The sequence below is a fragment of the Mesoplodon bidens genome (assembly GCF_964165515.1).
Source record: "Mesoplodon bidens genome assembly, chromosome: 6".
Classification (NCBI taxonomy): Eukaryota; Metazoa; Chordata; class Mammalia; order Artiodactyla; family Ziphiidae; genus Mesoplodon; species Mesoplodon bidens.
The window spans coordinates 109,618,526-109,635,625 of record NC_138162.1 but is presented as its reverse complement, the minus strand read 5'-3'; the positions used below and the strand labels follow the sequence as shown (position 1 = coordinate 109,635,625).

Here is a 17,100-nt window from a genome sequence, read left to right as displayed (position 1 = left end):
TTTACTGAAAAAAAAAGCTGATAAATCAGGAGTACGGGATTAACAGACACAAAGTACTATACATAAAAAATATATAAGCAACAAGGATTTACTGTATAGTACAGGGAACTATATTCAATATCTTGTAATAACCTATAATGGAAAATAATCTGAAAAAAATATATAATTGAATCACTTTGCTGTACAGCTGAAACTAACACAATATTGTAAATCAACTATACTTCAATTAAAAAATTAATTAATTCTAAAAAAAGCTACAAAAGACATTCTTGCAACAACTAAAGAAATGTGAATATGCACTGAATATTAGGTGTTATTATGGAATTAAAATTAATTTTCTTAGATATGATTGTAGGGGTTGTGGTTATGTAGGCGATTACCCTTTTTTCAGGAGATGAATGCTAAAGAGAGAAAGAGTATGTGTTTGTATACACGCATACATAATTTAAAAATTTATTCATTTATTTATTTTACAGGGATAAAGCAAATATAGCAAAATGTTAACAATTATTGTATCTACGAAGAGGATAAACAGGTGTCAGCTGTGCTGTTCTTTTAATTTTTCTGTATATCTGAAATATAAAAAATGGGGGGCTGGGTAGATTAAAAAATTCATTGCGAAGAGATTGACACGGTCTGTTCTGTTTTGTCTGCCTGAGCCTTTCAAAGTGATCTTTGGGAAAAAAAATCTAACCACAGATACACACACACATATATGTCTCTATAACATTATTTCCACCTCAGAGCCAATGCTATTATTAGCTAAGAGTCTTCAATACTCGATATTCGAATTGATAATTTAGTCTGTCAGCAAAGGCTTTAATGCTGTAGTACTTCAGAAGATAGTTCAATCACAAGGTTAAACTTGAGGCAGATCTCACTACCACCAGTCTGTGTAATGTGTAGAATGAGAGAGCCTATCACAAACTTCAGATTTTACTTATATACCACCATTAAAAGCATCCTGCAATAGATCTTGCCTCTTCCTGGCAACTTCTGACACAAAGGGTTTTGTGATCTTTTTTAAGATTTCAGTCTATTTTCCAACCTACTGCTGCCCCCAAAGTCAACAGGGCAGCTTCACCCTAAAGTCCAAAGACACATTCATTACCCAGAGTTAGAATTAGAAAATCATTAGCGGTAATCATTGGATATGGTATAGCATGAACAAAATAAAAGTATTAAATTTATATTACTAACTAAAACAAGATTTACAAATACACATATAAAACTAGGTATGGAATCTTATATGTATCAATACCTATAGTTGAGGGGAAAAAAACTGGCTACTGACAATCATGACCTTTCTTTCAATTTATGGTTAGAAATGTCATATAACCTGGAAAACAAAGAGGCACCTTGAAGGAAGTAGTGAAAATGACTAGATAATATTAGATAGTAAGCTAAAAATTGGTACAATCAGGGCTTAGGTTTTACAGTTAAGAGTGTTCTTTGGCATAAAGGAACAACAGTAAAGTATGAAACTACCTTGGGGAAGACAAACCAAGGAACACTATGGAGTGGAATGGAATCCAATTATGGAGTCAATAAAGTAATTAATTTATATTTGTCCCATTTCAGATGCAATAAAAAAAGGAGAAAGTATTTACCAGGGTTTGTCTTTTCAAGCTGATACCATCGGTAAAACGCTCTTTTCTTCTGTTCACTCAGGTCTGATCCCTGCTGCAACAGCCAGTGAGAGATCCGGCTCTGACTGATACCTGTGGAGAAAGAGACACAGCTGCTGTGGATACTGCAATTACAGGGAAGTTAATGAGGGATCTGTTGGTTCTAGGTTATTGGGTACTTTATTCTCTGTTAATTCTATATGGAAGCTGCAACTTGAGCAAGGCTTTTAATATTGGGCTTCCTTGTAAAAGCTGACTGCAAGGATATATTCAGAAATGATCTATAAGAGGTCAAAGCATTTTATTTACCAAGACTTAAAAATGGTCTCTAAATTAATCTCTAAACCAGCTTCATGAATGCGAGATAAATGAAGAGCTATCTAAATAACAGTTGTCAGAAGCTGATTAAGTTTGTGTTCCTTCAACCACCATCACCACCTCCACCCCGATCCTGGTTTAGAACATTAGAACTTTTACCAGATATTTGGAAGAAAAAAAATCAAGCCAGCACATTTTGCTACTCATTATTGATACTGATAAAAAGATTTAGGGGCTGGGAAAGGAGAGGTCATTGAAAATACTCTCTTCAATAAGATTTCTGGATTATTTGTTAATTCACTCAGGCTAACTCATTTGTTAATTCATTTTCAGGCTCATTAGTATAGATAACTAACAGTTGGAAGACTTTTAGAGTTATGCTACAATAGGACCTCTTAAGAAATCTCAAGAGGTAAAGATGTTCTTCTAACAGACTTAACAAAACACTGAATACAATACAAAGCAGTAGTTTTCAGCTATCACTAACTCACTAACAAGTTCTTGAAAGCAATAAATAAGAAATTGAAAGGCCTCCATGTAGAAGGTAAAAAAGCATGTCTAAAACTTACTAGAGTATGGGAATAACATGCTTCTTCTGGTCATTACAGCTATTCCAAAATGAATAATTCAACATACAACTGGCAAAAGCAAAGAATAATAGGAAATATAAAACTGTCTTATACGCCCATAAGGCACTTTCCAAAAGACCATTCAGCTACCATAGAGGGTTAAGAGTATCTGAACTCCCCCAAGGAATTACTTATGGTAACTGGATAGTACTGAATACCATCTGTGCCAGCACATGTTTAAAGCTGTAACTCACAACAGAAAGAGTGGTTATCATGAAGTAATCACGCCCCCTAACATAAGAAGCAGCAGGAGGTCTGGTTATCCCATTTAACTCATTAAAAGCAAGCCCCTAGCTTCTGTACTTTTAAAAACCTATGTTAAAAGAAAATTTGCGGAAATGGGGGAGGGCAGTTTTGTTAAAAGAAAAGTTGGGCTGAGAAGCATGGTTCTCTGATTGGAAACACCTTCCACTTTCAAAGGGTGAAATTCAAAGAGTTTTTCCAAAGCCGAAGAGATTATATTTTCAAATCATTCACACATCAGTTTTTCAATGGATTGAAGATCTATGTGATGCAGGTGCTGGCAGCTATCACTGTACGCTTGTTCTAAGAGAACGCAAATTATTCAGTATAATTAAATTGGCCATGTTTAGCAATGCTTTCACCAAAAGTCTAGTTTCAGACATTATACTATTTTTCACATGACTTTTTGGGGTTTTTTTGGCGGCGTCGCGGTGCACAGGCTTCTCATTGCGGTGGCTTCTCTTGTTGCAGAGCTCGGGCTCTAGGCGCGCGAGCCTCAGTAGTTGTGACTCCGGACTCTAGGGCACAGGCTCAGTAGTTGTGGCGCACGGGCTTAGTTGCTCTGTGGCATGTGGGATCTTCCTGGACCAGGGCTCGAACCTGTGTCCCCTGCATTGACAGGTGGATTATTAACCACTGTGCCACCAGGGAAGCCCTCACATGAGTTTTTAACAAGAGTGAAGAAATCAACCATCTACCACCATGAAATCAAAACTGATTTTCATGTCAACAAAATGAAACCATTTTACATGGATTCTTACATTGGTATCATACTACTCAAAAACAGAGGGAATTTGAGGAAAATCTGTTAAGAAAAAAACCCAAATATATCGGTTCTGTTACCTACAGAATTAAATCTTCCTCAAACAGTCAGATCACACATAGAACAAACCACAGAGTCTACTAGATATTAGAGGTGTCCAGGTTCCGGCTGTGCTATAGTGGGGCAAGAGGGCAAAAGCCCAGCAAAAGGAGAGTAAATTATGGTATATTCATATAATAAGATACTGTGCAGACTAATGTTCTAAAATAGCCATCAAAAACAAACAATAGAAAACCAAAACCAAACAAAAAGCCATCAACTGCAAGTGTTGGCAGGGCATTGAGTATATGAAACTCTCATATTGCTGATGGAAGGGTAAAGTGTCAGGGCCCCTTTGGGAAACAGCTGGGCAATATTTACTAAAGCTGAACATACGCATACCATAGGATCTAGCAATTTCTTTTCTTGGTATACAGCCCACAGAAATGTGTACATACTCAAAAGAATATGTTCAAAAAACTCATACCGGAAGGCTTATATGAGCATTGTCTATCATAGTCCCCAGTTTGAAACAACTCAAATACCCATCAACAGGAAAATGCATAAATTGTGGTATTTATGTATTCTATAGACTACTACAACAAAAAGAAAAAGGGTAAACTACTGCTATATGAAGTCACACGGATAAATCTCACAAAAATAATGTTGGCCAAAAATAGTCACACATACAGGTAAAAAAAGCCACGCACAATACTGTATGATTCAATTTACATAAAGCTTAAAAACAGACACAATTAGATATATGGATGACAATCAGAATATTGGTTATCTGTCATTAGGAGGGAGGAGGTTAACTACTGGAGGTAGGATGAGAAAGTCCCACGTAGTGACCAGCACTGTTCTTGATCTTGATCTGGATGGTCGTTACATGTGTGTCTTCACTTTGTAAAAGTCATTAAACTGGACACTCTTCTCTGTCTATGTTGTATTTCAATGAAGTTTTCCCAAAAAAGTTAAAAAAATTCTATGAGGTGTTAAAAAAAAAACAAATGGATATGTATCAATATGGAAAGATCCCCATGATATAAATGGAAAAGTATACAGTTTAATGAATACATATATTTTTACATAATCTACATTGTTTTGTACAGTAACAAAAGCTCATATATAGCCAAAGATACACAATACAAATTTAGAGTGGCAGACGCTCCCTCCATTGTACACCTCTATATCGTTTTCTTAATCTGTCTACAAATATTTATTAACTTATTTTATTTTAGCCTTTCCCTATAAACACTACACACTTTATTGGCTGCTTTATAAACACTGTAATTAAGTTAAACAAAACAGAAGTGTGAAAAGAAGTTAAGTTCAGCCTTCCCTGGCCAATTCCCCTCTGGGGTAAGCAGTGTTAACTGTTAATATATGTTGTTCCACAATTTTCTCTATGTGTAATTATTAATTTAATAAAACAAAGGGAGAGAAGGTAATAAAGAATATCCTCCTGTCTAGTCTTTTGTGAGAGGAGGAAACAAACAAGGAACTTCTTCCCTTAAACTTAATCTCAGTTTTCATAAGAAAACAAAGTAATAAAGCAAGCAGTTTTTCCAGAAAAGGCACAGTAAAAATTAAATATGTACAATAATACATTTTACAATGATATTTCTTCATTAGCAACTTGCTGATAGGTAGGGTTCCTTTAATTTATCTTTCTGGGGCTGGTCCATGTCTTTGGAACTTCAATTGAGCTAGGTGTCAAAAGGCCCTGCAGCTTCTCTTTACAGTCAACTTTGGTACTTCTCCTTCAGAGAAAATTCTCCTAACTCCCTTTACTTCCCACTGCTGAAAACAACGTCATTCTCCACAAGTTTTAGCTCCTCAAAAGCTCTTTTCTACCTTTCACAGGGCAGAAGAAAAGAAAAATTTACATATAACCTTCATACACTGAGAGACTAAAACTAACCCCTGATTAATTTCTTTCCAGTAAGAAAGTGATCACATTGTGTTCAAAGGGTGAAAAAGCCTTTTTGCCAGTCTCATTCACATTCTTTTCTGAGCTTCAGCTCCATCCTTCCAGTTCCACAAATGCCATGCTCCCTTCCACCAGAGGGCTCTCCACCACAACCCATTCTTGTCAGTCCCTAGTACTACAAATTTAAATGTTTCTTCTTCCTCCAACTTCCTTTGGCACATGACACTACTGACCACTCACATCATCTTCATCCTTGGAATGCTGGATACAACTCTCCAATGCAACTTTTCAGTCAACTTCAGGGATTGCTTTGTTATCTCCTTACATGTTAGTGCCCCAAGATTCCATGTTTAAGCATCTTCTTTCATTCTACACACTCGTCCTTCGATCATCTCAACTATCAACAATCAGGGTTTAAAATACCTAAATACCAATGACTTCCAGAACACCAGACTGGTCTTTCAAACCATCTGCTAGACAGCTTCATGAGAATTTCCCACAGGTCTTCAACATAGTAAACTTGATCCATTATCCTCTTCCTTTAAATCTGTTCTTCCTCCTGTGTCCCCCATCTCAATTTTATGCTCCATTCTACTCCTTCCCCCAACTCTCATATGCTTACTAAATCCAATCCCTTTCTCTTCCAAACTTTCTCTTCGTCTCTCCAATCCTCATCCCAGCAGTTTGGAATCTCAGCCTCTTTTGCCTAGATAACTGAAATAACTTTGATGAAAAGAACAAGTCATCTAAGATCCACAAAGCACAAAATCCTCATGATCAGATCCTTTTTAATTAAAAGATCACTTCACAGATGAAAATGTGCTTCTTCAGTTTTCTACTTGAGAGCTGCAGTCATCTCTGCAAGTCACCTTCCACAGTGTGAGAGATATGTCCCCAAAATTTTAAGTTATAACCCATGCAACCATTCTCCATAAAAATAACTCACAAATGCAGAGAAAAAAGCCCTTCCTCCATCTCTAACCCTTCTCTCATTCCCTAGAGATATCACTGTTTATTTGGTGTGAATTCTTCCAAACTCTTTATGATGCATTTAAAACACAAACATGCACATATATACATCTAAGTTTTTTTTTTTTTTAAACACACATTTGGAGTTACCCTATACATAATAAGTAGCAATGTTTCTCACATAATGTCTTGGAATTTTCTCACATATCACATTGTGAACCTTCATCATTCTAATGGCTACATGGTATTTTATATCAGAAATATACAATAATCCACTTACACATTTACCTGTTATTAGACATTTCAACTGTTGCTAACAGTTTACTATTATAAATGATGCAATGAACACTCTATGCTTATCTTTGTGCATATAAATAAATATCTTAGGGCCAATTCACAGAAATGGACTTTGATTCGTAGCATACGAGTGGCATTTAAGTTTGTGATGGATACTACCAAATTGTCCCCTAAAGAAGATTGTACCCAATTTTATATTCTAACCAACAGTGATGAGAATTTTTCCCTACATCCTCACCATTGCTGCTTATAAAATTTATTTTTAGAGTCTTTCTTTTTGTAAACGTTAACACATGCTCATTATAAAAAGAATTCTACACAATTCAGAGGAAAGTAGAAAAATTAAGAGGAAAGCTAATTAAAAAAATGCATCTAAATTCTTACCACTTATAAATAACTACACTTATTACACGATCGCTCCAAGCATATGTGGACATAGAATAGGCAGAAATAATTACTAAAATGAGATAATACTACATGCTGAATTTTAAAACGTAAAAACACCAAATTTAGTTTGATTTGATTTTAACACAAGAAAAAAAATCTAAATAAACTAGAGAGAAAGATCTACTCAAATTTAGTAAATGCTTCTATAGGGGAAATGAGGTTCCTAAGAGTGCAATAAAGCAAGAAAAAAGGATCATATAAAAACACTGGGAGGTTGGAAGCACTGTTTTCTAATTTGTGGGCAGTATCTAATGGCTCCTGGCTAAAAAAGCTAAGGAAATTAGCAGACTGTGATAGCCAGTCTCCGGGATGATTCCTAATGATCCTCTTGGTCTTCCTACCTTTGTGTAATCCCCTCCAACACTGCTTCAGGGTTGGTCTGTGCAAACAACAGAATACGGCAGAATATGGTGACTTCTAAGGATAGGTCATGAGAGGTTTCTGCTTTGCTCTCTCTTAATAGTTGGTTCTGAGGAAAGCTAGCTGCCATGCTGTGAGACCACTCAATTAGACCTATGGAGAAATCCATGTGGCAAAGAACTGAAGCATTCTACTAACAGCTATGCAAATGAGGCATCTTGGAAGTGAGTCCCCTAGCCTTAGTTAAGCCTGCTGATGACTGTAGCCTCCTGAGACACCCTGAATCAGAATGACCTAAGCTGCTTCTAGATTCTTGACCTATAAAAACTAAGTGAGAGAATAAAAATTGAGGTTGTTTCAAGTTGCTAAGGTCAATGTAATCTCTTATGCAGCAACAGATAACTAATACACATACATATACTATACTTTCCCCATTTCCCTTCCCAACCTGTACACCCAACTCCTGATATTTGGAAGATATTTTTGCATAGTCAACATTTACATTCTGTCCTGGACTCATAATTCCCATAGTTGTTTACTCATAGTTGTAGATTTAAATAAATTCAGGATTTACCATACAGTTTCTCAGTTTTTCCATTCCTAAGCTCCGTATTTTTGTTTTTGTTTTTAACTGAGATATTTTACATACAGTGAGTGCACTGCTCTTAAGTGTATAATTATTTCCATGCTCCCTAAAAGATTCCCCTTGTCCTCTTTTCACTTAATGCTTAAATTTTATATTTTAAACTTAATTTTTGGTTAGTAAGATTTCTTCATCAAGCAATTTTTACCAGTACAGGTTTATTGGTGCTGCATTCCCCAGTGCTTGTATGCCTGTATGTTTGTCTTCCCTGTTTATACTTTAAGGATAACACTACAGGGAAATTTTGGGGGGCTTAGACTTTCCTTTAAAATCTGTTAAATTGGCGTCATGTCAGTGGGTGGCAGAGTAAGGCCTTCTGAAAAGTTAGGCCCCCCAAAACGCAATGAGAGCAAAAGCTGCTCTACCATAAAAGCACTGCCAAAAGTCAAAATCAACTTTTTCAGAACTCTGGAAATTAACCAAAGGTGTGCAACAATCCAGAAGTATTTATTCAAAAAAAAAAAAGCTAAATTTTAGTAAGACCAGCTATATGACATTTTAGCTTGAACTATACTCATTCCCATCATCCCAGCATTGCAGTAGACTATATTCTTGCAATCACAGTGAAAACCAAGAATGGTCTATTAGCCACTGGAGAGGGAAAGACAGGTTTGGAGTTCCCCGAAAACACCATTCTAAGAGAACTGTCATTTTTTGACCTGTTTGGCAACCCCCTGGAAACTCCCATTTGCAAAGCTCATTCTTATTTGACCTTATCCAGACCTCATTCAGTGTGAATAGCCTTTTCCCTTGGAGGGGAGAAGGAAGGGAAGTGGTTTGCAGAAAACAATCAGTGGCAATCATTTAATATTGCAGGTGCCTGAGGTGATGATGATAACAGTTGGGGCAAACAAGGAACTGAACAAAATATTTAAAAAGCTGAGGAATTCTTAAGATGTCTATGAGGGTCTTTGAAAAGCTCAGATATAATTCTGGGAATTTAGAAGGCCAGGTGCATGCACAGGGCTGTGCACATGCCTAGGTCTATGTGCATGACCAGGGCAATGTGCATCACAGGAAAGAACTATGAAGGCCCTAAGCTCTAGCCTCTGGCTGACTTTGAGACATGGTGCAAAGAGAAAGTGAAGGGTAAGGTAGAATTATAAACTGCCTGCCTGAGCATTAAAGGCATGCCTCAATATATGTACAGAGCTCCTCATCAAAGCTGGGAAATTTATTGGTTCCAGGCATTTAAGGAAATCTCTGTCCAATAATTAGCTGACTACTAAGCTAACAAGGAAGAGACTTCAGTAGCCACACACCACAAAGAATACTGACTTTACAGGATTAGTCCAGGAAAGTCACTAAACAAAAAGCAACAAAAACAAACAGCAACAACAACAAATCAAGGGGTGGAGAGGAATCTGATTTCAAGAGCTTCCACATTATATTATTTAAACTGTCTAGTTTAAAACAAAAAACAAAACAAAACTTATGAACCATGAAAGGAAACAGTAAAGCATGACATGCATAGTAAAAGAAGCAGTCAATAAGAAATGTCTTTGAAGAAACCCAGATGTTAGACTTACTAGACAAAGATTTAAATCAGCTATTTTAAAAAACTAAAGAAAAAATGTCTACAGAACTAAAAGAAAATATGAGAAAAATGCATCATTAAACAGAATATCAATAAAGAGGCAGGAATTACAAGGAGAATCAAATAGAAATTCTGGAGCTAAAAAGTACAATAAGTAAAATGAAAAATTTAGTAAAGAAGCTCAATATCAGATGTTAACTGGCAAAAGAAATAGTGAGTAAACATGAAGACGGGTTGATTGAGATGATCTTTTATGAGAAAGAAAAAATAATGAAGAAAATAGAGCAGAATCTCAAAAACTTGTGGGACACTGCCATGTATACCAACATACACATAATGGGATTCCCAGGAGGAAAGAGAGAAAAAGAAAAGAAAGAATACTTTCAAGAATAATGGCAATTGTATAATTGCCAAACTTGAGGAAAAACACTAATCTACACATCCAAGAAGCTCAATAATCTGCAAGTAGGGTAAACTCAGAGAGATCCACAGCTAGAAACATCATAACTTGGTTTTTTGGGTTTTGTTTTTGGTTTTTTTGGCCATGTTGCGTGGTTTGTGGGATCTTAGTTCCCCGACCAGGGACTGAACCCATGCCCCCTGCAGTGGAAGCGCGGAATCCTAACCACTGGACCACCAGGGAATTCCCCATCGTAAATTGTTGAAAACCAAAGTCAAAGAAAATTTGAAAGCAGCAAGAAAGAAGTGACTTATTATGCACAAGGGATGCTCAATAAGATTAACAGCTGCAGATGGTAACTAGACTTATTTTGGTAATCATTTTGCAATGTATACAAATGTTGAATCATTATGTTGTAACTCAGAAATTAATATATTGTATGTCAACTATACTTCAAAAAAAAGATTAATAGCTGATTTCTCATCAGAAACCATGAAGTCATAAGGCAGTAGGATGATATATTCAAAGTGCTGGAGGAAAACAAAAAACACCAACAAACAAGAACTCTATATCAAAAAAAACTACCCTTCCAAAGCAAAGGAAACATTAAGACATTGCCAAATGAACAAAGCCAGAGAGAATTGGATGCCAGAAGACCTGTTGTACAAGAAATACTAAAGAGTGTTCTTTGGGCAGAAATGAAAGGACTCTAAACAGTAATTCACATACACTTGAAGAAATAGTGACAGTAAAAGTAACTACATATGTAAATATAAAAGACAGTATAAATGTATTTTTTCTTTATAACTTATTTTTTCCCTATTTGAATTAAAAGAAAACTGGATAATGCAATAATTATAAATCTAAGTTGATGGGCACACAATGTATAAGCATGTAAATTGAATGGCAACACTGGCACAAAGGAGGGGGTAGGGAATGAAGCTCTAAAGGAGTGAAGTTTTCCTATACTATTGAAATGAAGTTGGTATTAATCTGAACTAGATTATTATAAACTAAGATATTTACGGTAATCGCCAGGGCAACCACTAAGACAATAAATTTAAAAAAAAAAAAAAAGAAATGACAAGGGATTTAAACCATACACTAGAAAATACGTATTTAACACAAAAGAAGGAAGTAACTGAGCAACAAGAAAACAAAACAGACACAAGACATACAAAACAAGTGACAAAATGGCAGATGTAAATCTAACCTGATCATATTTACATTAAATTTAAACGGATTATACACTCCAATAAGAAGACAGAGATTGGCAGAATGTATTAAAAAAACACGATCACACTGTATGCTGTTTACAAGAGATACATTTTAGATTCAAAGACATGCATAGACCAAAAGTAAAAGAATGCACAAAGATGCACCATGTAAAGAGTAACCACATGAAAACTGAAGTAGCTATACTAATGTTAGACAAAATAGACTTAAAGACAAAATTTGTTACAAGAGACATAATAAGGACATTTTGTAATGATAAAAGGGTTAATTCATGAGGAAGACATAATTAAAAATATATATGCACCAATCAACAGAGCCCCAAATATATGAGGCAAAAACTGACAGAACTGAAGGGAGAAAAAGACAATTCAACAATAATAGTGGGAGATTTCAATATCCCATTTTCAATAATAGAACAACTATACAGAAGATCAACAAGAGACAGAAGACTTGAACAACAATATAAACCCACTTGACCTATCACACGTCTATAGAACATTCCACTCAACAACAGCAGAATACACATTCTTCTCAAGTGCATGTGAAACATTCTCCGGAACAGACCATGTTAGGAAATAAAACAAGTTTCCACAATTTTTAAATCAAACAAAGTATGTTCTCCAAACACAATGGAATGAAATCAGAAATCAATAATAGAAAAAAATTGAGAAATTCACAAATATGTGGAAATTAAACCACAGTCCTAACCAATGAGTCAAATAAAAAAATCACAAGGGAATTAGAAACTACTTTGAGATGATTAAACATACACACACACACACACCACAAACCAAACTGTATGAGATGAAGCTAAAGAAGTGCTTAGAGGGAAATTTATTGTTATAAATGCTGGTTTAAAAAAGAAAAAGATCTGAAATCAATAATCTAAGTTTTCACCTTAAAAAATTAGAAAAAGAAGAGCAAACTAAATCCAAGACAAGCAGAAGGAAGAAAATAATGTAGAGGAGAAAGAAATGACACAGAAAATAGAAACAGGGTAGTAGAGAAAACCAATGAAATAAAAAACTGGTTCTATGAAGAGGCCAATGAAATTGAGAAACTTTTACGTAGATTTACAAAGCAAAATGAGAGAAGACTCAAATGACTAAAATCAGGAATGAGAGAAAGGGCATTATTACTGACCATTACAGAAATAAAAAGGATAATAAAAGAATTATAAGAACAACTGTATGCCAACAAATTATATAACGTAGATGAAACAGATAACTTCCTAGAACAACCTGATTCAAAAACCAGAAAACCTGAATAGATGTATAGCAAGTGAAGATACTGAATCAGTAGTCAAAAATCTTCCCACAAAGAAAGGTCAGATGGTTTCACTGGTAAATTCTACCAGTGTTTCAAAAATAATTCACACATACACACTAACACCAATCCTTCACAAACTTCCAAAAAAATAGAAAAGGAGGAAACACTTCCCAACTCATTCTATGAGGCCAATGTTACCCTGATACCAAAACCAGATGAAGACACTGCAAGAAAACTACAGATCAATGTCCCCAGTGAATATGGATATAGAAATTTTCAACAAAATACTAGGAAACTGAATCCAACAACATATAAAAAGGATTATACACCATGACCAGGTGGGATTTATCTAAGGAAAGCAAAGTTCATTCAACATATGAAAATCAGCCAATGCAGTATACCATATTAACAAATGACAAAACCCATGAAATTATTTTAATAGACATAGGAAAAGCATTTAACAAAATCCAACATCCTTTCATTATACAGAACACTCAATAAGCTAGGAATAGATGTAAACTTCTTACCTTGATAGAGTACATCCATGAAACACCCACAGCTTATATCATACTTAGTGGTAAAAGACAGATAGCTTCACCACTAAGATCAGGAACAACACAAGGATGTTGATCCTTACTACTTCTATTCAACATAATAGGGGAGGTGCTAGCCAGGGAAATTAGGCAGGATAAAGAAATTAAAAGGCATCCAGATAGAGAAGGGAAAAGTAAAATTACCTCTGTTTACAGATGATATGATCTTATATATAGAACTCTGAAGAAATACACGAGTTCATGCACACAAAAAACTATTAGAATTAATGAAGATGTATACCAAGGCTGCAGGATACGAGATCAACATACCGAATTAAATATTATTTCTATCCACTAGCAATGAACAATCCAAAAATGAAATTCAGAAAGCAATTCTACTATCAATAGCCTCAAAAACAATAAAATATTTAGGAAGAAATCTAACAAAGTAGCACAAGACTTGCAAAGTGAAAATTACAAAACACTGTTGAAAGAAACCGAAGAACACCTAAACAGAAGAACATCTCATTTTCATGGGTTTGAACACTTAATATTGTTAAAATGACAATACTCCCCAAATTGATTTACAGATTCAATCTAACTCCTACTAAAATTCCAGCTGGCTTTTCTACAGAAATCCTAAGATTCCTATGGAAATTCCAGAATAGCCAAAACAACCTTTAAAAAGAAGAACAAAGTTGAAGCACTCACACATCCCAATTTCAAACATACTATCAAACTACAGTAGTCAAGCCTGTGTGATACTGGCATAAGGACAGACATACAGGTCAATGAGAATCAGGTAATAAACCCATACCTTTATGGTCAATTGATTTTTGACAATGGTGACAAGAAAACTGAATGGGAAAAGAATAGTCTTTTCAAAAAATGGTGCTGGAACAACTAGATACACACATGCCAAAAAAAAATGATGTTGGACTCCTATCTTATATTGTATATAAAAACCAACTCAAAATGGATCAGACCTACATATAAGAGCTAAAATTATAAAACTCTTAGAAGAAAACATACATAAATCTGTGTCACTCTGAATTAGGCAATGGTTTCTTATCTATGACATCAAAAGCAACAACAAAAAACTGGACTTCATCAAAATTAAAGTCTTGTGTACTTCAAAAGTCAGTAACAAGAATGTAAAAATATTTGCAAACCCTGTATCTGACGAGGGACTTGTATCTAGAATACATAAATAACTCTTACAATTCAATATAAGGAGACAAAAACTCAATTAAAAAACAGACAAAGGATTTCACTAGACATTTCTCAAAGGATATGTACAAATGGCCAAAAAGCACATGAAAAAAATGCTCAACATCATTAGTTGCTAAGTAAATACAAATCAAAATTACAAGATACCACTTCATAACCACTAGAATGGCTAAGATTAAAAAGACAAATAATAATGACAAGTGTCCCCATGAAGATGTAAATCAATTGGATCCCTCATACATTTATGGTGGGCTTGTAAAATGGAAAACTTTTGGCAGTTCTCCAAAAGTTAAACATAGAATTACCAAATGACCCACAATTCCATTCCTAAGTATATTCTAAGAGAATTTGTCTACACAAAAACCAGTACGCAAATGCTCATAGCAACATTATGCACCATAGCCAAAAAGTGGAAAAAATCCAAATGCCTATCAACTGATGAATAAATAAAATGTGGTATATCCATACAAAGGAAAATCATTCAGCTATTAAAAGGAATGAAGTGTTGATATATGCTACAACATGGATGAACCTTGAAAACATGCTAAGTGAAATGAAGGGAGACCCAAAGGTTTACATGGTGCATGAGTCTGTTTTATGAAATGTCCAGAATTCTGTCTACAGGTAAATCTACAGAAACAGAAAATAAGTTAGTGATTGCCAGGAGCTGGGGGAATGAGGGACTGGGGAATGTTTGCTTATAGATATGGGGTTTCTATGTTGAACTGTTCTATATAGGAATATTCCCATTATTCCTGTTGCCTAACCCTTCTAGAACTGTTACCTTTAACCAAAGATCCAGGATCAACCATTCAAAACTAAGATACTTTCAGGGCAACTTGTTACCTTATCCAGGATGGAGGAGGCATGTGTCAATGCCTATCATTTTCTTTTGTTTTGATTCAGAATTCTTATTTGACTTAGTCTGTGTTTTAAGGTTCTAGTTACCGCTTCACTGAAGATGGAAGTTTTTAAATTTTTGTTTATTTTTATTGTTTATGGTGGGTTATGATGAGACAGGAGTGGACAAAAGAATTATTCTACTATTTTTAACTAGCAGTCTCCCTCAATCTTTTTAAAGTCTGCTGATCTAATGGGTAAAAAAAAAAACCTGTTAACTTGTAGTTGATCTTATTTAATTTTCTTTTTGTATGTTTATTGGCCATTTATATTTCATCTTCTATAAATTATAAACTGAAAGCTTTGCAAATTTTTCTGTTGGGTTATTTGCTGTTTTCATAATAACTTGCAATTGCTCTTTTGATATTTATAGATACCAATCCTTTGCTCTTCATATTGCAAATATCTTGCAGTGTAAATCTTGTTTACAGTGTCTTATATTGGATATATGCTTAAAATTTTTATACAGTTAAATTCATCTAACTTTATCTTTTGGGTTTTATGTATTACTTAGGAAAAGCTTTCCTACTTCAAAATAATAAAAATATTCAAAACAGTAATGTAAGGCCTTTTATCCAGCTTAAGTATATATATATATATATATATATATATTTCACTCTTTATTCCATATGGAAACTGATGTCTGTTTCTGGTGTGATGTTGAGAACTATTTTTGTTTTTTCATTTTCAAATAGACAACTAATGGAAAAACATCACTTCCTTACAGATCTGAAATAATTCCTTTACTTAAGCTAAATTTCCCAACATAGAAGGGTATATTAATGAATTCTGTTCTGTACAAGTAATACATCTATCAATCTGACAATATGATCTTTATTTAATTACTCTAACCATATAGTATATTTTAATATGTGGCAGGGCAAATTTGTTCAAACTCCTTCCTCTGTTCTTTTTAAAGAATGTCTTAGTTATTCTTATGAATTTTTTCTACAGATGAACTTTAGAATTATGTAAAAAACAACAAAATCCCGTTGTGGTTCTGACTGCTGTCAAAGAGCAAACAGGTGATACTTGAGTTGAATCTGGCCAGTACACATTACTGTTGAGCCTGTGACATGGTATATGTTTTAAAATTGGTGCCTAAAAATAAAATCAGTTACCTCCCTCCCACACCTTAAGATCCATTCCCTTCCTCATTCCACCTAACACATATAGAGCTGCATTATTCTTTTAACGATAAACAGTGCTCTATAATATGAATGCACCATAATTTATCCAACTAGTCCCCTACTGATGGACACTTAGGTTATGAATAGCCTTTTGCTATCATATAATATGCTGCAATAAATATTCCTGCACATTCATTATTCTAGACATAAGCAAATATTTCTATAGGATAAATTTCTTGAAGATAAATTACATGGTCAAAGGGGGTGTACATAAACATTAAAAAAAAAAGAAATGTTACACATAAAAAAGAGTAACTGCATTAAAAAATAATATATTATCATCAAGTTGAAGTGTTATCTAAATCTTTATCTAAACAAATTTTATTATTTAATTTATTAAACAAGTATTTAGTTAGTGTCTGTGTGTGAGATAAAGGCAAAAAATGGTTTAAAACAGTTACTGAATTGCTAAATGTTAATAATGGGTTGGAAATTATAGTCTTCAGAAGATGGAATACACTTTTAAAAAATGGTGATAATTAAAAACAGTGATAATTAGGCATATATCAAAACATTGCATTGTACAACCTTAAATA

General features: G+C 34.4%; 1 protein-coding gene across 9 annotated transcripts in view; it reads right to left on the bottom strand.

The window, feature by feature from the left end:
* HMBOX1 (homeobox containing 1) overlaps positions 1 to 17,100 on the bottom strand; it is a 176,796-nt gene that overhangs the window by 47,395 nt on the left and 112,301 nt on the right. For all 9 annotated transcript variants that reach the window (XM_081236251.1, XM_081236250.1, XM_081236254.1 and 6 more), the window contains one exon: positions 1,611 to 1,721. In XM_081236251.1, coding sequence (XP_081092377.1) covers positions 1,611 to 1,721 — 111 coding nt within the window. The remainder of the gene's footprint in view (positions 1 to 1,610; positions 1,722 to 17,100) is intronic.